General features: G+C 40.0%; 1 protein-coding gene and 1 long non-coding RNA gene across 19 annotated transcripts in view; one reads left to right on the plus strand and one right to left on the minus strand.

The window, feature by feature from the left end:
• Nucleotides 1-20,419, plus strand: part of PPP4R1 (protein phosphatase 4 regulatory subunit 1) — an 84,024-nt gene extending 63,605 nt beyond the window's left edge. For all 18 annotated transcript variants that reach the window (XM_052787801.1, XM_052787804.1, XM_052787800.1 and 15 more), the window contains 9 exons: nt 5,982-6,157; nt 10,342-10,437; nt 11,766-11,951; nt 13,481-13,642; nt 14,291-14,391; nt 16,107-16,227; nt 16,327-16,461; nt 17,469-17,610; nt 19,329-20,419. In XM_052787801.1, the coding sequence (XP_052643761.1) occupies nt 5,982-6,157; nt 10,342-10,437; nt 11,766-11,951; nt 13,481-13,642; nt 14,291-14,391; nt 16,107-16,227; nt 16,327-16,461; nt 17,469-17,610; nt 19,329-19,492 (1,283 nt within the window). In that variant the 3' untranslated portion in view covers nt 19,493-20,419. The remainder of the gene's footprint in view (nt 1-5,981; nt 6,158-10,341; nt 10,438-11,765; nt 11,952-13,480; nt 13,643-14,290; nt 14,392-16,106; nt 16,228-16,326; nt 16,462-17,468; nt 17,611-19,328) is intronic.
• LOC128142115 (uncharacterized) lies at nt 33-1,252 on the minus strand. Its single transcript, XR_008235274.1, has 2 exons — nt 984-1,252; nt 33-751 (listed from the first exon to the last, which is right to left on the minus strand). It is a non-coding gene; the product is annotated as an uncharacterized LOC128142115 (long non-coding RNA).
• Nucleotides 20,420-20,782: the final 363 nt, after the last annotated feature.

The following is a 20,782-nucleotide window of genomic DNA, read 5'->3' on the forward strand; positions in this document are numbered from 1 at the left end:
TTGCATGCTTGTCTCAAACACTAAAGATCACATAGAATTGGTAGGTATCCAGACTTTAGTCTCTGAGTAGCTGACGTAATGCCTGTGTTTTGGACCTTACATTCCATAAATTGTGACAAGAGGGAGGTAGACTCCCTTTGGGGGTGGTCCAGAAGATCAGAGCCCTGACTGCCTCTTTGCTCATGGCAATACCAGGAATAATGCTTCCATCCTTACCATCTAAAACTATTGTTGCAAACTCATGGTATAAATATTCAGTGCAAAGGTGGTCTTAATTTGTTATTTTCATAGGAATTTTATGAAACTTCTTAATTTCACAGATAATTTTGTCTCCAGTATATGTGGCTTACAAGTGTGTGCCAAACAGCCCTGGTCCCAAGCGGTGCTTAGGGTCTTTCCCTTGCAAGACTAGCCATTATGTTTTTATGAGTCTTGTACTGTGAGTGGGCTGGTTCTTGTCAGCAAAGACTGAGCAAGTTAGGAATTTTTTTTTCTCTCTCTTTCTTTCTCTCTTTCTTTTTAAATCCCTGTGAACTTTTTCTTGCACGTATTTTCTTCACTGGTTTGCTGTCACCCATGTCCTGGATTCCTTCTTCCATGCTGTGCTTCTGTCTTTATTGCTGCATTCCCAGCCAAGGGGTGGGAGCAGAAGATGCTGTGTTATTTGTGGTGGGTAAGCAGAGGCCTGTCATACTGGAGAGCTCCCATAGGTACACATCTTCTGGTTTCTATAGCAAATGGGGCAAGCATCCTAGAGACATCACAAGATGAAGTGGGGATGAGTTAGCAAAAGTGTAGTTTGGGAATGAGACTGCAGTGTATGATGTTAGGTGTGTGTCAATAAGGTTAAGTTGTTCAGACGACCTTAACTCTGGCTGTACCTAGCCTCTCACTGCTTGACTGTGCAACTTCAGCATCCTTTACTTAATATGGGGGTTTTTTTGAGAATATTTTCTAAACTTAAAAAAGAAGAAAATTAATACCTGTTGCATGGAATCATGTTGGCCAGGGTCATTGGCACAGGGTTTTTGAACGTTCTTAAGATCACACTGCATTTCTATTATTTTACTCTGCAGAATAACTGATGATGGTCATAAGGTGATGTCCTTCATGGTACAATCAGCAGAGGTTGATGATTTCCATTTTGCTGGTTGGTTTCAGAGCCAGTCCCTGACAGCTGAGGCAGGTGTGAAGATTTTGTACTGGAGTTCAACCAGCAGTGATTCTTTCTGAGTCAGAGTACAGTTTTTTCCTCCCTCCCCGCCTGCCCCCCCCCCCCCCCCCCCATGCTTTGCTTGTACCCCTATCCTTTCCCTCTGTATGTATTTCACCTCTTATTTCCTTTTTTGTTTTCATTTCTCTTCCTTTCTGGATTCTGCATACCTCTACTTCACGTGTCTCGCCTCACCCTTCTGTGTTGTGCGAGGTGCTTCTTCCCTCACCTGCTTGTATCGTTATACCAGAAGTATTGAGAACAGAATAACTCAGTTTTTATCTAAGGGGTACCTCGGCATACCACGACAAGGGGAAGGATCACTTGAAAGGAGAGGCCTTGCCAGGTTGTGCAGCCCAGAGTACAGTATGTTCAGTGCATACCCCAATCTTCCAGATGTCTTGGCTGCCAAGCACTAGTGGGTTACTGTTTACATACACAGAATGAACTGTGGTGGTTTTGTTTGTTTGGGGGGGGGGTTAGGTTTGTAACTTGACTGTGTTTTCTGTGTTTCTGTAGTGCACCTCCCTATCATCAGAGCATTTTGCATTTCAAACTTCAAATCCTTGCTCCAAGGCGTGGAGACTGATGAGGTCTCTAGCAAATACAATTTTTTAAGTGACCATCAACTGCCATAGAACATATTTTTTTTCCGTAATCTCATTCTCAGAAACAGGTGAACTGCTTTAACTGACTCTCACTCTCAAAAATCTTTACCTTGAGGCTTTCTTTCCAGAACTAGCTTGTTGCCAAAGTGAGAAATCTGAGTAATAGATTGAAAGTTGAGCAGTCATCAACCAAGATAAAGACAGCCTGTCTTCTCACAGACAAACTCTACTGGCTAGCAGAGCTATGCAAAGTTAAGCAGTGGTATGTAATCCCTGTTACTAGGACCTTTCCAATCCACTGGCCAGGCATCCTGAGGGTCTCAAACTGGGAGATGGAAACCTGTACATTCTTCTGAAGTATGCCAGCTCTTTTAAGATTATCACAGAGTCTTTATTCACGTCACCTTTCTCCAGCTTCCTGAGGCTGCTGCTGTCTTCACTTACTTCAGAGGTTGCTTTTCTTTCTCCAGATGTTTTTATTTCTTTATTTTTCTTTCCAAGGACACTTTTTTCAACTTTATTTATCTCCTTATGTTCTGCATAGCAAGTGCTAAATCATGTAATCTCAGCTTTTCTTAATATTATTTGGGGGAAGAGAGAAAGCCTGACTTGCAGGTTACTGGGGCTAACTGTGGCTTATGCCAGTTACAGGCTGCTTTGCCAAATGGAGACCAATGGATAAACCAGCCCAAATGTGGGGTCAAGTGATCCCATTCCCTTATAAAAACTATGTTTGTAAGTTAGGCTACTAGCACTGCCTGCAGTAAAAGTCTAAAATATGTTGTGTGAGGAGGAAGTGGAAAAGAAACTCGTCTTATTTTTATGTTTTAATTACTTCCATCTCCGTACCCATTAATGCAGCCCATAGCTTTTACCTCTGAGTAAGAAGTGAGGGTAAGGAAGGCAGATCCTTCAGAAAAAAGAAAGGAGTGTGCCACTTAGAAATATCAATGTCCTCTAGTGAAACATCAGGAGAAACAGAAAACAACAAGAAAGCATATTGAAAGGACAGAAATTGCTGAGGACCAGGAAATTTAATAAGGCCAGGTGAAATGTCATTTTGAATTTAAAGGTTGTGCCAGTTATTTTAGGATGCAGGTACAGTAGCCAAGAGTAAATAATTCCTTGCTGAAAAATACTTCTCACCTGAAGCAAAAGTCAAAGAAAGAAAGGGTTAATTAGCAGGTGGTTTACGATCCAGTGAACATTGACTTTATCTTACCAATGCAATATGCGAGTTCTGTGTTATGCACAAAACTGACCTTTACATTACAATTTTTACTGCAGGTAGTTGTGAAAGCTAGTTAGCCAGCAGATTTCCTTCCAGTGTTCCTCCCCAAACCTTGCTTCCCAAGAGCTCTGAGGCATTTTTCTGTCACGTGTGAGAGGGGAGCCTTATCCTTTGATTGTACTTATAATGGTTTTCTTGAAAATGTTGCCTGTCCTATGGCTGTAGGAAAGATCTTTGTGGGAGGTGGGAGGAGCAGCAGCCATCTCAGTCAGGAGGGTGTCAGCACAGATCTTGGACTATGTCAGTGTGTAATGGCATTATGAGGGGATGTGCCCTGGCACCTGAGCCTGGGGTGGTGAAGACAGCTCATTAGGATGCTGTCTCAAGTTTCGATATTTTCAAGGCAGCCACCTAGAGCTGTGCACACATACGCACCTACTCGCATACGCACTCTTTTTCTCTTCTTCCTGTACTTAGCACTCTGCCATTCTGGAGCCTTCTGTAGTGACTGTGCTTGGCTCTTTTTTTGGCTAGGACCTTAAGATGATTATGGACTTCAGGTCACTCACCTTTCAGTGAATGACAGTATTGGAGTCACCCTTGGTGACAGGACCTATGGAGAAGCACTTGAAGAAAGAAGGCACTTGCCAATCAATGAAATCCTTGGGAGTTTGGCCTCTCCTGTCCTTCATCCCCACATTTTGGGATTGTAGCATTGACAAGAAGCTGAGGAGATGCATGTTTGTGTCATATCTCCTCTAGGGCAGGCAGAGGAAATCAGGATATGTGTGGTCTCCACCCTGTTAAGCCCCTAAGCGAGGGTGGTCCAGGTGTGCAGGCTGACAGTGGGGCATGGGTGGGGAATATGCCTTGGAAAATTCCCAATTATTGCTGTAGATGCCTTCACTCTTGTTACTAGAAGTAATCTTTGGAGCTCTGTGTGGATTTTTCAGTAAACATGTATTCAGTGTTGAAGCAGTATGTGTTACATAGTCAGGGTAAGCTTTCTTGACTTTTAAGCAAAAATGAGAGGAGTGTATGTTTTTCATGAAGTCCTTCATGAAAGAAGTCTTCATGAAAAATGTCTCCTTGGTGTGCAGCAGAATATAGTTCTTTTTAATTTTCTTGTTGGATTTCTCTAAATGAGAATGAACTGGAAATCAGACAGGCATTTCTTGCCCCAACAAGTGCTCTGAAATGACCACCTATTTTTGCGTGATTTTGGGGTGATTTATTTAACTTTTAAGTTTTGGAGGATTTTACTAACCTGGATTTTGTTTATTCTCATGGGCCTTAAAGTACAGAAGGTTATTGTCAGTGAAGTAACACTTGAAGAGTGAAGTCATAGCAAGCTTTTTACAATTTTACAATTACCAATTTTAATATATTTATATATAAATTATATATATTCAAACTATATTTTCTAACATAATGTGTCTTATAGTGGAAGTATTAGTATGATGTTGGTTTTGTTTTTAAGTTTCTAACTTGCTGTGGTTTTTCCTGTTGAGGTGAATTACAGTAATACAGCAAGAATATCTTTTGGTTATTCTGTCAGAAATTTGATGCAGTTACGGAGCTAGCATTGCATACTGTAAAGAATTATCTTTACTCCTGCTCATCAGACTCCACCTAGAAACCAGTGAACCCATAGTGTGTTTTCCAATTTTTGCTAGCTAAGATTGCACTAAGTTACAATTTTGCTTCTTGTAACAGATGTATAGCATATCTGTTTCTTCTATCTACAAATGAGTCCAACTTTCTTTGTTTAATTTTTGTTAATAACCCTATCAAAAAAAGCTAGAGGGAGAAATTTAGATTCTGTAACTTAGTATGGCAAGGTGGGATTAAAAACAAGCATATGGTTTGTCATTTAATTTCACAATGAGCATTTAAGAAACCTTGGAAGGTATAAGTCTATGAGGAACAGAGCTTCTGGATGGCTGGGTGAATTTAATGGGTCAGGAGATTATTCCTCCTTACCTTCTTGGAAAGAAGGGGGAAGGAGAGAGGCAGGGTAGATCAGTCTGCACTGAACTCTGTGTTGCTTGCAGCTAAGATTGCCTCTGATACCTGATCTGCTTAGGTCAGGCTTTATCCAAGGAACATTGCTCAACAAAGCTTTTTCTTTAATTAGCAGTAAGCAGAGGGATGGAAAGCAGAGCAGTCTCAGAACTGCTGGATCTTTTTCAAAAGAGTGGATAGCAGAGTGTGAAGTGCTAGTGCTTTCTTTTGATAAATAAGCGGACATCAAACAATGCAATCTTCATTATTTGTTTGGAGGGTGCAAGGAGGCTGAAGTATCCTGTCCAGAAAAGAGTTACTGGGGTCTAGCATCTTCCTAGATAGATCTTGCTTTAGAGTTGCTATAAAAACATAAGAATTTAATGACCGTATATAGAGGGACACAGCCTCTCAGAAATGAAATCCTTTCTGTATGAATAAACCCATTCTCAACCTTTATTTGAAGTACTTTTCCCTTCTCTCTCTTATTCCCACCTCCCACAAAAGACCCAGTCAGTAAGTTAGTATTCATGTGCTGTTCTGCCCCAATGACTCTTTGCACCATTAGTATGTACCGAGATTCTTAAAGAACTGATCCTGCTGTAACAGCAGTCTCTTACTCCTGGGGTTTGTTGGTTGGTTTTTTGGTTTGGTTTTTTTTTTTTTTTTGCTTTAAAGATAAATTTCAGTGAACTGTAGTGTGGTTGAGCACCCTAGGAAAAGTGGCGTGTTAACCTGCCTTGCATTTTACACTAATTGTCCCCAGTTTGGGATTTACTAACAGTCAATAATCTTAAATTTGTACCTCCCCCATAGTAGTTCTGCCATCTTTCAGTTAATTAGTCACTATCTAAAAGTTGATCTGTGGACTTGCTAAAAGTTTATTGAAGTTCAGTCTCATGTATTTCTCTTTCATATGCTGCAGCACAAGTGGAGGTGTTGTCTGCTGCACTCAGAGCATCCAGTTTGGATCCTCAAGAAGAGACAATGGCCAGTGTCAGCAAGGGAACAGAATCACAGACAGAACTAACCATCAATGACCAACAAAATTTTAAACCTATACTGGGTGATATTGTGCCTTTAATTGGTGACGCTGTTGAGGTAAGAAATGAGTTTTATACTCTATTTTTTTTTTCCCATTAGGATTTCCAGGGCTCCAGTAATAGAGCTGTATTTTGCATTTGTTTGGTAATTGCAGCCAAATGGTTCCTATTTTTGGCTAGTGTGGCGTTTGGTTTTGTTGGAAGCGCTAGCTACTAAAATGAGTTGTGTTGGGTGCCTTTGTTTTTGCCAGTTCTGTGCTTGTCCATGTAAATTCTTGAAATTGTTTCCATTAAAATCTCTGTTGTGACTATCACATTTTAAGATGTTTTAATGCTACTGCAGTTGATTACCGTGAAATTGCCTCCCTTAAAACAGAGCCCTGCTAAGTGAATCCCCTTCCACACACCCACCATCTGGAGAAAGAGGTACTTTGTTCCCTGTGCTCCCTGTCGAAATGTTTTATAGTAGTTTACTGGCCTGCATAAGAGAAGTTCAGGACCTGCAATCTAGGATGTTGTGTGGACTGCTGAAAGAGAAAGTGGATTCTGGCAATCAGTAGCATTTTAAAGTTGTTTTTTGTGCTTACTTTTTCAGCACCCCACGGCTGCCCCCTGCCTGCCTGAAGTCTGTGGCATTTGATGCTGTTTGCTGTTCTGTATTAGGCTAGGCCAAACCCACTATGTTCACTGTGTACAGTGCCACAAGCTCTGGTGGTATTAAAAGCTATAGCTGTGTGGAAAGCAATGGTTCCAAAATATGCTCCATAAAACTACGGCCAGTGATTTGCTGAATCATATTGCCTAAATGGTATTTTCAGATGAAATTTTGATAAATGTCTTTGAAAGTCTAGCAGTTGACATTTTCAACCTTCTTTAATTAAAGCAGTGTTTTTACATGACAATTAACTTTTGACCTAAGCTGTTGGACTACCATGTAGCCCAAAAACATATGGGGAGTAGAGGAATGTGACATCTACTTGGATACTGCTGTTTATACACAATCATAACTTCACACTACAAATGTGGTTGGTTGGTTTGTTTCAAAAAAACAGTGGGCCCCCACTTCCTGATGTCAGGCTCGATATGTTTCTTTATCATAGGATCTGTTGTAGTCACTTCCTTCTATTGCTAACTTGTAAAATGACAGTGTAAATGTATCCTCTGTCCTTCTAATTTTTGGGGGTAATGAGGGTGGTATTTGTTTGGCGGGACCTGTCCTGCATTTTATATCTTTACAGAGTATGATGCTGGCAGAAAGTTTAAGAACCGGTCACATTGTTGGTATATGTTGGTTTTGCATGTTTCAGTTTTAGTCTTTAAAAGGATGCTCTTAATCTGTCAGTTCCTTGTTTGTTATTGGCACAGAATCAAGTCCTCATTTTGCAAGTGAAATGATATTATAGAGGTGACCTAGAATTTGGGAATCAAGCTGTCATCTGTTGAGCAAGTGAACTGTTCACTTGTGCTCCTAGCAGTGAAGAGAGCTCTGATTTTCACAGGTGGTTTTTTCATGATGTTTTCTTTGTGGTGGTGGTGGGTTTTGTCTCAGCATAGCAATGTCTCAATAGGGTACTGGACACTTCAGAAAAATCAAGCTACAGCATTTTATATTTGAAAGCAGCCTTCACAGTTCTGCACACATATCGCAAAGCAAAATCACACTTTGCTTGTCCTTCTGCAGCTGTATTGGCTCCTGAAGGAGTTCATGCTACATGTTAAAGAGAGATTCTCTATTCAAATCAAAGTAAACATTGTAATAGGTCAACAGATAAGATTTTGGGACATAGATGAAGTTTGTCTGTTGAGGTTGAGGACAGCTGTTTTATTTTTCTTCAAGAGCCACCATTTTTATTTTCTTTAGGTCACATGTTCTCTGTAAGGTTTAATAAATGAATGTAGGCCTCAAGAAATCCCCCAAGTTGTATTCCCAGTGGATGGGTGTGGGAGTCCTTTTTTGGTTGGAGGTAGAGGGAGAAGGGAAGGAAAAGAAAGAGAAAGTGGACTAAAATCAGCCCACTCCTGTCTGACACAAGTAACTCTCTTTAAGAAGAGAGTGGATGCCAGGACACTGGACCCCTGAGACTGGGCCATTCTCTCTTTGTTTGGGCCAGCTGCCCTGTCATGAAATGCCAGCACCACTTGTCCTGGTGCTGTGGGCTTTGTGTGCAACCTGTGGCGCAGAGCAGGGGTTTATGGAGCTCAACCACAGAGCTCCTGTTACACCACAGCTAAAGGACACCTCACATGAGAGATTTGTAAGGCCATGACAAAGACTTTGCATCTCAGAGGTGGTGGTTTACCAGTTTGGTATGCAAGAAGCTTTCAGGCTAAACCCAGCTAAAATTTTATGTCCTGGCTCTCTGCAATGCTCGGTTTGGTGTGTGCATGTTGCATGGAAAAAGTACAGATGGAACTTCATCTGCAGGAATAGAGATACTGCATTGACTTAAGTACCAACTGATGCTATGGTTCTGTACTGAAGCTCTTCCTTTCTGGAATGCATATTTGAGTTTAAAAGTGGCTGGGTAAAAATGTTCCCATCTGGGACACCCATCAGTGTATTTAGTTGTTCAACTTAGTTCCATCAATGAAGTTTTGTTAGTGTGTTGGTTTTGGGGTGTGGTTTTTTGTTTTTGTTTTTTTTTTTAAACTAAACGTTTTAGAGCTAGGGTGGCAGAGATTGTGAGATGGAGTCTTTTCATTTTTATTGCAGCAGAATGCATGACTAGCCTTCAGTCCCTTGTACTTGGGCAACTCATGGAAGGCACTGTGGCTAGGCTGTGCTGGCTGCCTCATTATTTCTTGATTTGAAAGAGGGTAAAGCCAGTGACTTTCTGGTCATGCTGAAAATTATCTCTCTTTCTGAAAAAAAGGCTGAAAGAGTGAAGAATTGACTGGCAAACTAAAATCCTGCAGAGGTGGTTTTCAGAGCCTCTGGAGGTTTTATAGTTGGAGTTGTATGCTGCTGGACACACTTAGTTATGGAGTCACTTGCAGATCTGTTCTTTCCTTGGTTCTTTGATGCCTTCTTGTTGCTGCTTGATAAGCCTGACAGGTGACTTGGGCTGCTGTGCCAGCGATATGCAATTGCCTCACAGCTCTGCCTGTTCTTTATCACCTGTAAATATACCTTAGGGTCTAAAATTACAACTCAGTGCTTAAATGAAAGCAGCTCATGGAAGACGAAAAAGCAACTGTCTGAAGTCAAACCAAGGAAGACAGATGGTATCCTAGAGGCTTTTTTGAAGACGTTTATAGTTTGCTGGAGAATTCTCATTGTCAAACTGATCTGAACAGCTGGTAGAGTAGGCATGTTCTCAATGCTTGTGTTGACCCCGAGAGCTCACCCTGCAGCATCTGTGAATAGATACCTTGGCTCATATCTAGCAAAAATGCCTTTGTCCTATTCTGCTGCACAGCAGCCTGATCTACTTTTCAAATATTCATCGTGTACTTCTTGAAATTCGTGGTTGATTATGCAAAGTCCATTGTATTTGGGGAACTCCACTGGTATAGAAAGTGACAATGCATCCCCTCAGCAGCCCAGTTTATCATAGTGTATCAAACCTCTGCTGCTCGGTAGCGTTCTGAAACAGTCTCAGTCCTTATCTTCAAGGCCCAGATATGTAGCCAGGACACTTGAATGATTGATAAAAATTGTTATTATAGAACTGCTGAGAGGAGTGAAGACTAGTGTCAGCAGCTATGGTCCACTAGGACTCTGTATTATAAGATGAAGCTCATCTGCAGAGAAGATTATAGAACAATCACCTCTAGGAAAGGAGCAACAGCATAAGACTAATTAGTTTTCTACTCTTAAGTGTAAGAGTGGCTTTATTTTGACCTTTCTCTAGCACAAATCCAAAGCGACAAATATAACAAAATTGGCTACAGATGTTTTTTCACTTTCTCTTCAGGGGAGAAGCAACGTGACCTATACATTAGTTATGTTTTCCTGAATGCAGTCTCAAAGGTATTCCTCTCCTGTGATTTTCATTCCATAAGAACCAAAATAGAGCAGAAAAAGAGGAGCCTGTGTTTGAAATTGAAAGCAGAAAGATTTATCTTACAGACCTTTTGATTTCAGGCTGTAGCAAAATTGTATTTGATATTAAAACATGGATTCCTTTAATATAAGAAAAATACGCTGAGGTTAGGACAGCACTTCTTGATGTTGACATTTGTTTTGTGTTTAATCCTTGAGTGTATTTTGTGTGACTTTTATTCTCTTTTTTTTCATAGAATATGGATTCTACACTTCACTATATTCATAATGATTCAGATTTGAGCACCAACAGTAGTTTCAGCCCTGAAGAAGAAAGAAAATCCAAAGTACAGGTAAATGACAATGACTTCTGTTTTTCCTACCTATGTATCAGATAAGTGGAATTTTTTTAGGTATATGGGGATTTCTTTTATGCATTTCATTCACTCATTTCTGATGTAATGTAGTTTCTATTAAATATGGTAAATCTCTTAAATAAGTAGTTTTAAACTATTCTGTGTTTCCATAGAGAATGGCTTAATTCAGCAGTTGCTTCTGTTTTAATTATGTATAAGACATAACAGTATTTTTTGACATGAGGTAATGGTTGTTGTAGACTTCCAGGCTCTGGTTTCATTTGGTTTAATTTTCTGTGGAAACTATCCTGTAATGGAGATTAGGTTATTGAGGAAACAGGATTTTTTTGTTAAATGTTTTGAGTGGAACTACCCCCACCCCATGACAGCTTTTTGCAGAAAAGTTGTGGAAGTGTTTCATTAAGCTTGAACTGTGTCTCTGTTATTTTTTCCCAAAAGGAATCGAGTGTTTGTTGTTACATATTTCAGTATTAAGCATGCTACCCTGCACCAGTGTGAGTTCTTGAGCTGGGAACCTCAGTCCCTCTTGTTGCTTACGTGAGCCGAGCTATTCGGCAGCTGTGTTAGGGAAATGCTCTTGTGTATCCCCTTGGGTAGAGTTAGTGCCTGAGATAAACCAACAACAAGCTGAAGCAAAGACAGTGTTGAAGTCAACGCAAAGAGGTTTTCACAAAATTTTAGTTCAGATGCTTTGATTTCTCAGTGGAGGGAAAGATTGGTCTTCACCAGAGATCATTTTGTCTCTGGAGAAGCCTTTTCCTTCCTGCTGACTACTCAGGGAATTTGGAAGCCATATTGAACACACTATACTCCACCCCCTCCCTTTTCCTCCCTCCCCAAGGTGTTTTAATTTAGTTTTCTTCTCCCGACCTCCCCAAGATTTTGAGAGGAATAGGAAAATTATTTTGGAGCAAGCCTTGTAATTTGCTGTTCTGCCTATTTTTATGGATGAGTTAAAATGGCCAATTTGCACAGCCTGCGAGCCTGAATGTTTGTAGAAAAGTAGAATGTAGTCTCTTAATTTCCTGGTCTGCCTAAGTAGACAGTGATCCACCCACTCATCTGTTACCTTGGTCTGTATATTTTTAAATAGCCACCACTCACATCATCGTTTCTTTGCAACTTTTTGGTGGAACTTATGAAATACACCACCTTTGCATTCTTACTAAGAGACTGTGATCAAATAATACTCTATAGTTGTGGGGAAAAAAAATGTTCTTCTGACAGTGTGCCCTGGAATTTTAGTAAGCCTTATGAAGATTTATTGAAAATAGTGTAAACACTCTACCCTTTTCTTGCTGTAGGATGTTGTACCTCAAGCCTTGCTGGATCAGTATTTATCTATGACTGATCCATCTCGTGCACAAACAGTTGATACCGAGATTGCCAAACACTGTGCCTACAGCCTGCCAGGTGTGGCACTTACATTAGGCAGACAGAATTGGCACTGTTTGAAAGACACCTATGAGACACTGGCATCTGACATGCAGGTAAGCTCAAGAAGCTCTGACAGTGAATGATCTGAACTTTTTGTGATGTGACAATGAATAATCTGAACTTCTATGATGATTTCTCTTGTTTACTGGGTGTTGGGTTGCTCTGCTTTTTACGTGGAGCTTTCCATTGCTGATATTAGTTATTCATATAATGAATGAAAGTGTAACAGTTGTCTCAGAGGAAGCTGGGGGTGTGTGCTGCTCAGGTAGTAAGGAAATGGGGCAGTTTGAGTGGGAGGTGGATCTCCAGTGGGAAGGTGAGGAGAGGTCTCCTGATTTCCTCTGCTTGCTTCAGATCTTATGGCAGTGATTGGGATTCTCATAGGTATGAGAATTTGGGCTGTGCTGCTGTGTGTGAGCAGACATGTGCCCCTGCAGGCATGTCTGGAGCTCAGTGAGTCAACCTCACACCGGGCGTTTGGTGGCCTTTTGGTGCTGCATCCAGTTACTCATAAGGGAATAACATCACTATCACCATGCAGCACTGCTGTCTTAAAAACAAATACTGGAAATAACAGCATTTTCCTTCTTGTCAGGTGGTAAGGAGGTGGCTTTGTGGATTTTGCTGTTGGTTTACAGTTGTTCCCTAGTCTTTCCTTTTTTGGAGATGCTCTTTTTAAACATTCTCAGACTATTTCACCTCTCTTGAACTTGCTGCTTGCGATGTCAAAGCAGCAGTTCTCAGTGATATGTAGTGAGTAATTTTATACATGGCTATTGCTCATATTTTCCAAACTCTTTTCCAGCCATCAAAACCAACCAGCTAATAAATTTAAAACAAGTAAAAACAAATTACCCTGTATTCAAAACTGTCCAGAGTTCATTGCCAGTCTAATCTGCATTAAGATTGAATCGCCAGACCAGGGCAAAAGAATAGTACTCATGGTAATTGGAAAGTGCTGGCTAAAGAATAGATGCTATTTTATTTTTAAAAATACTTACTTGAAATAGTTACTCCATTAAAACAGTGCCCCCTCAATTTGGGGTGAGTAAAAGCTCTACTGGTACTTGGACTGCTGGGCACTCAGTGTGGGTGAAACTTTAGCTATTATGGAAGCTAAAATATGCCAGCTGAAATATTGTGGGATATATGTATCTTATTCTGTTTTACAAATTAAATGAGTGAAGGAGTAGTAGTATGGAACTAATTTACCCCAAAGAATTTAAAGCAGAGTGTAATGTGTGGAAAAGTACTGATGTCAGGAATACTATTTTCCTTCCTGACACCTGGAAAATTAAAATATTTTCATTACTTCTATTTGTCTAGTTCCTTGATACTCAGGTGGAAGAAATGATACCTTATCACTTGTCCTCTCTTTCCTTCTCTCTCTCTCTCTCTCTCTCTCTCTCTCTTTCTCTCTCTCATTTCCAATTTCATTTTCAATTGTTACATGAGATACTGTTGAAAGTATTTGTAAGTACTGTAGCTGACTGGGAGTCCAGCTTGGATACTGACCCTCAGGTTAAAATAGAGCACTTCAGATGATACATCAGTAAAATTTGTTTGTTTGTTTATTTTACAGTGGAAGGTTCGGCGGACACTGGCATTTTCTATACATGAACTTGCAGTTATCCTTGGAGACCAGCTTACAGCTGGAGATTTAGTTCCTGTCTTCAATGGCTTTTTAAAAGATCTAGACGAAGTCAGGATAGGTGTGCTTAAACACTTGCATGACTTTCTGAAGGTATGTCTTTTCAGCTCTGGTGAAGTGCAATTATGTGTTTTGCTTCATTTCTTTGTATGCGCTTGCTTTTTAACATAACATTGGCATAAGTCTTTGTGGCTATCCATACAGATGTCTGTTGAATACTAGAGTATATTTTGCAGGAGATCTGTGTTGCTGATACTGTCTTCTCTCTGAACAGCCTGGTTTGCGCATGTTTATTCAATATGTAGGTGCCAGTGGATGGTATTAAGTTTTTTGATGGCTCTAACCTCTCTACGCAGCTTACTTGTCAAATTTCTTTAGGAGTTTTTCTGTAACTGCCTCATTTTTGGAGCTGAAAGATACAAATCATGAAACCTTTAAAATCAATACTATCTTTACTGCTGACCCCTTTTGTTTTCTAGAGTAAAAGTAGAGACTAGATCAGATCTTGCTTTCAGCATTGCCCCACGTAATTTTACAGACTTAAGCATGATAGGTTTAGCCCAGGAAAGCAACACCATTGCTAAGGGTTTTTTTTGGTTTTGTGGGGGTTTTGTTGTTGTTGTTGGGTGTTTGGTGGTTTGTTTTTTTTTTTTAATAAAAGCAAGTGTTTCATTAGTTGTATGTTAAAGCTCTTGTTCTATCTGCTGATTGTAGCCTATGTTTCTTTATTTACTGTTACAGCTTCTTCATCTTGACAAAAGACGAGAGTATCTTTATCAGCTTCAGGAATTCCTAGTGACTGATAACAGCAGGAACTGGCGTTTCCGTGCTGAGCTGGCTGAGTATGTAGTTTTCTGGATGCTTGTTTTTATTGTTACGGATATTTAAAAATGTTAAAATCATAGAATAGATGTTTTACAGTGACATTCTTCATTTCATTTTTGGTTAGTGGATAGTCCTTATCCTTCTACACTTGTCCCCCTTGCTTAAAAATTCCCAGTAGTTGTATATTACTTCCAATAGTTGGAACTTGAATATCTTTTTCCATCACCATATGTTGAAAACATTACCCTTCCATAAAAAAATAAGCTGCCAAAAGAGAAGACCACATCTGATTGCTCATGAAGTCAACAGAAGTGTTCTAGTAATTTGATTTCAAGTTGCTGTATTTGGTGAGTAGGCTGAATTCATGACCATGAAACGGAGGAGATCAAGATCTTGAGGGGAGTAAAGTAAGTGAGTAGCAGAGTAGTGACCTTGGACTTCATCCAAGCAGACTTTGGCTTTTTCATGGAAATGGTAGGTGGGCTCCCATGGGAGGCAGCTCTGAAGGGTCAAGTTGCTCAGGAAGGCTAGCAGAGGAGGGAGCTTATAAAATTCAGCAAGGGACAGATACCAAGTTCTGACCGTGGGAAGAAAGAGCCTCTGATAGTGAGACAGACTGAGGACTGGCTGCCCTGGGAGCAGCTCTGCTGGAAAGGCCCAGAGTATCGTGGAGGACAGTGAGCTGAACGTGAGCCAGCAGTGTGTCCTGGCAGCACAATCCTGGTCTGTATCAGCAGGAGCACAGTCAATGTATCAAGGGAACAGATTAGCCCCCTCTAGTCAGCACTCTTTAGATCTCATCTGGAGCAATGCATCTATACAAATACAGGAAAGATGCTCATAAACTGGAACAAGTTCAGCAGAGGGCCACCAAGATGATCAAGGCTGCAGCACTTACCCTGTGAGGAGAGACTGTGCTACGAGGGCTTCTCTAGCAGGAATGATGAAATGAGCATATAGTAATGACTAATTACAGTGTATCTTTTGCATTACATTTTGAGAGACCTAGTTTAACAACTGATCATGATGTTTTTGCTACGTTTAAGTGTTGTTTCAATTTAGTAACTACAAATAACTCACTTGTTACTGCTGGTATGGAGGCGTTCAACTGGCTACTTGTAACATGTCGTGCTGTTTCTTTTGACATACTTTCTGCCATTCATGACATACACTGGTGTCTGCAACCTGCTGAAATCTTAATCAACTCATTACAAATTGAAGACGACTGGTAATTTCTCTAGTTGTCCAGCATACTCTGAAGTAGAGGAAGTTTATTGATGTGATAAATCAGTGTACTTAAGTGACCAAAGATACTTATCAAACTAAGAGTAGCTGCTTTGTAGCTATACATGTGTTATATGTGTGAGATGTCTTTACCAGGTATTCAAATGTATGTGCATACTGTGGCGTCATTTGCAGCTGGATCACCGTAGCCATTATCAGGATCCCTGCCTTGTAAATGCAACCTTGGTTCCTTGCCTCTCTCCTAGTTTTTCGTTCTTTGAGCTCATGCAGCATTTTGCCATCGTTGTGAATAAGTGGCATTTTAAAATTTGCAAGTGACCTGAAGTCAAACTGATGGCATTGAAAAATAGAAAATTTTACTTTTCAGTAACTTTATTATGGCTACATGGCATACTTGGCAAGTGTTGTCATGTAAATGATCATAATCACAGTTAAAGCTACCTTTCTTCTTCTTATAATGTACTCTGGTGGTTCTTCTGTCTTGTAGGCAACTGATCTTGCTTCTAGATCTGTACAGTGCCAGAGACATTTATGACTACTTGCGACCTATTGCTTTCAGCCTCTGTGCAGACAAAGTGTCTTCTGTCCGTTGGATTTCTTATAAGCTGGTAAAGCAATCTAAGTAAATTCAGTATTTCACACTTCTGAGGGTTGGTGGTCAGAAGTAATTTTTGATCTGGGTTTTTTTTTCTTCTCATTTCTTCAAGGTTAGTGAAATGGTGAAAAAGCTCTACATGGCTTCAACATCAACTTTTGTGGTAGACCTCATGAATGAACTTGTTGAAAAGTTTTGCAGATGCCGCAAATGGTCTGGTCGACAAACTTTTGTCTTTATTTGCCAGGTGAAATGTCTTTTTGTTCAACTTTTTGGGTTTTGGGGGGGGGGGGGGTTGGTAAGAATTAAGGGGAGATAGCAACTGGAACTCTTCAGCTATCTATTGACACTATTTTAATGAATATTTGAGAACTTTGTTTCCAAGGGAATAGGTTTCATGGCTGCTTTCTTCAGTGTTGCTCCATAGATGAGCTTGAATGCATCTCTAGCTTAGCTTATTAACATCAGGTTGTCAAATCTGATGTTGAATATAAAACAAAAGCATAACAAAATAATCCCTGAGTTGAGAAGCTGCTTTGTTACTCAGCATGAAGTGAGATTTTTATAATATGCTGCAGCAGCCTACCACTCTTTTGAGGTTACCCTTTACAAATCAAGCACTATGAGTTGCCTGTACCTCCTTAGCCAGCTAGTGCAGCTTCGTCAAAAAGCAATGTATTCTCAGCAAAATAAGCAGAACTGAAACTAGCTGGGGTCCCAAGGAAATGGTCAAATTTGGAGGCTGTAGCAGAGGTGCAGACTGGGAGCCAACGTGACTGCTGCCCAAGTGGGACAGGTCTTTGAAGTATTTGGAGAAATGTCAGCTTTGAGTTTAGAGAAATGTGTTTGGGTACAATGGATGTTTATTGAGATAGACAATTCTTGTCTTAATATAGTACCTAGTTAAAACAAAGACTAAATCAATCTTGAAAAGGATTGGGAAGGTCTTTTACTTTTCTTTCCTGTTTTCAAATGATACAGCGATTAAAAAAATGAATAAAAATAAGGAAGTTGCCAGGCTTCATACAAAATAAAGTGGGCTTCTAACTGAGCCTGAATTTCCTCAACCCTAACTTACTTCATTGTGTACGACTTTGTGTTAGAAAGTATTGTACCATATTTTTAAAACTTTGTGGATACTATCTACTGTATTTGTGCTATGAAGGTAATAAGATCTGTTAGCTCTGATTATGTGTTGGGATTTTATCCTCACTGTGCTGAAATCTAATGAAATTGCTTCTGTCTTCTTGCCAGACTATCAGTGAAGATGACTGCCTGCCCATGGACCAGTTTGCTGTGCATCTGTTGCCACACTTGTTACACTTGGCATCTGACAGGGTTCCAAATGTTCGAGTCCTGCTTGCAAAAACGTTAAAGCAAACCCTTTTAGAGAAAGGTTAGTGGCAGAAAGAGTTGCAATGCGCTGACTGCGTATCTTTTTGTCCCTCCACTTTCCTATAGTCAGCTGGGAAACAAGAAACATCAGATGTGGGTCGCTCTTGCTTTTACAGTCTCCTTGGTGTGGGATGTTACCTTGGCTGAGGTAAAACCATGAATCTTGTTGTGGTATCAGAGCCACTGTTGTGTAACGCTGAGGAAATAAGAGTTCTTGCTTGTATGCCAGCCTGCTCTTTTGGTACCATTTTCCCTGAATAAGCTAGTTTGTAGAGGTGTCACCAGGGCACAGAAAGCACAGATGAACAACTAGGAACTGTGAAGTTGTTGAGCAGTGCCCTTTATTTGGTTAAAAAAAAAAAAAAAAATCTGTTGATGCTCTGTGTAATAAGAATAAGAAAGAAAAATCCTTCCATACAAATCCACCATCTGTTTTCTCACTGGGGGAGAAGAGATGGCTGCTGTTTGGTTTTTATATTTTATGGTAGCAGTGGGAAGAAAGTTTCTCTGGAGTCTCTTCAGGGAAATTAGACATGCAACTTTCAAATTGCAGACTTTGCTTAGGAAAGCATCCCCAGTGCATAGCAGATGCCAGAAGTCAGCAGTGCTTAGAGTCCAAAGCACTGTGAAGGAAAATAGCATTAGAAATATTGTGCTGTTTTGTAAACCAGCAGACTGTTGACACTTGGAATACTTCATCCAGTTCTAGTCACTTACTTTCTCAAAACTATACACTGGCTTGAGGACTGCTGTTTCTACTGTAGAATGTGTGAGGAAAAATGCAAAATGTTCAAAACACTGGACAACACAAAGGATACCAACACAGTGAGAAACTAGGCTATGGCTAGCTGTCTTGTGCTTGCTGGAGACTCTGAGTAAGCATATGTAGACAGTTAAGATGGATCAGCTGATGTGCAGTAATTTATCCTCTGTTAACTGTGCCAAGGCCGTCACTGTTCTTCCTGTTATCCTATAGTATTGGTATTTCTGTTGTTGTCCTGGTTATTTTTGTGTTCCCCACCTGGATGGTACACTTCCATTCTGCATTGCTACTATGTAAGCTTATAATACAGGTAGTCCCTGACTCAAATATGATGTGTGTATGATTAGGGATGGTGGATAGATTATGAAAGCCAGGTTTAAATAATAAGTTCAGAAGTTTTTAAACCTCAGATCTAAATTGTCCTTCCTATGAGCTGTTTGTAGTTACGCTGCTTTTATGCAACTTGTGTTGTGTAGTTCATGAAAACTGTCAGATGTCGGAACTTCTTCCACTCATTTCATGTTATCGTAGTTTTATTGTCTGATAATTATTTGGCAAGCCTGCCAGTGAAATGGAGTGGCATGGCCCATGGGTTTGTGATACCTTCCCTCCATCACAAATAGAAGCACAATCCTGAGAGTCTCTTGCAGGTTTTGTCTTCCTCTCTGGTCATGGAGTCTGTCACGCTTACTTTTATACTGAAGGAGCATAGAAATCCTGTACTCTAACAGCACTGTTAGAGCAACTGTGCTCTGAAACATGGAATGATTTTTTTTTTTTAAGGTGAATTCATAGGTATATTCAGAAGTGTATTGTGTGCCTGCTCAGATATTCCAGTTTGACTATACGTGTGCACTGTCTCCTGAGATTTTGAACCTCATGATAGTATGCTGAGGTTTGTGTTGAAGTATCTGCCGTCATTTTCTCCTGTAAGTCTTGTGCATTTTCTCTTACAGAGTATTTTCTAAATTCTGCCAACTCACATCAAGAGGCTGTGGAACAAACAATTATGGTGCTTCAAATGGATGATGACAGTGATGTCAAATATTTTGCAAGCATACACCCTGCCAGTACCAAAATTGCAGATGATGCCATGAGCACTGCTTCATCAACTTATTAAAAAGTTCTGAATGTTGCTATAATTAAAAAAAATTTAAACAAACTGTCCTCAAATGCTTCTAAAATGGTTGATCTAGGACAACCTCTTTGGAAGGAGAGATTTCTTGTCAGATTTAACAGGTGGATGTTATGTAAACCTGATACCAAGGATTTTAAGTCAAGAAAAATAAACATACCTGTGTCAGCTTGACTTTAGAAAAACACTGCTCAGAGGATTATTTTTGCCACCGAAGCCTTAAATCTTCTGTCTTCCTGGACAAATGAAACTTGAATTGGCAGATCATTTTCATTGTAGAAAGGATGTGATTTCCAGAGACCTGCATTGTTTCTCCTGAGGAGTTAACTTAGCAAGTATTTTCTGTAGCAACTGATAGATGAAATGGCCAGAAAGGCAAATTTATACCGGGATGTAAGACCTCCAGTATTAGCGATAAAAGTTTTTATCATTCAAGGACTTGATTTGTGTGCAGCTGGGCACACCCTTAAGTGGGAATAGCCTTGATGTTTGTAAATGGGGAAAAGTAGAAATTTGGATTTCTCTTAAGGGCTCAGTGCTAACACTAAACTAGAATTTGATTTTAATCCTTAAATGCAGCATATTGCTGTACCCATTAGCAAGAAAACTTTGCTGAGTACCTGTGTCCTAATTATTTTCATGCTGGTCATGACCTAAAGGAAATTTATTAGCACATGTACTTTAAGTCAGGTATTTTTAACTTGATCATGATCGGCTCTGAGGTGCAACTTTTTTTCTTCATATACTGTACATATCTGTGAGCCTCCTTGGAGTGCTGCAGTCTTTAATCATGTTGTTTAAAGCTGTTGTCATACAAGTTGTTCTCTACTTGTCCAAATAAAATTTATTAATAAGATTGAAAGCAATCCTGTGACCTTTTTAAGACATTAAAAGAATAAGTTTGAAATTTAAGTGGCCTTTTTTTTCCTAGTTCTTTACACGTTGACAGCTATTGCAGGGGGAAGGGGTTTGCTTACTCATTGTGAAGAATTTTGCATTTTGAGATGGAATATACTACAGCACAGATGTACTTTGGCTGTGTAATTGAGGTTTTGCTAGATCTCTTTCAAGCATCCCTGTTGTGCTTGGGAACCTGTCACTCCAGCATGAAATGGCATCTTTGCTGAAGTGAGTCCGACTCAGTCCAGATTTACAGGAAACTGTGAGCTCAAACTGCCCTTAATCTGTGTTCAGTCCATTGACTGCTTTTGTTTCCTCTCATTTAAAATGACTGATAGAGTATCTCCTTCCATGTGTTCCAGGGGCAACTTGCTT

This window comes from Harpia harpyja, chromosome 5 (assembly GCF_026419915.1).
Source record: "Harpia harpyja isolate bHarHar1 chromosome 5, bHarHar1 primary haplotype, whole genome shotgun sequence".
Taxonomy (NCBI): Eukaryota; Metazoa; Chordata; class Aves; order Accipitriformes; family Accipitridae; genus Harpia; species Harpia harpyja.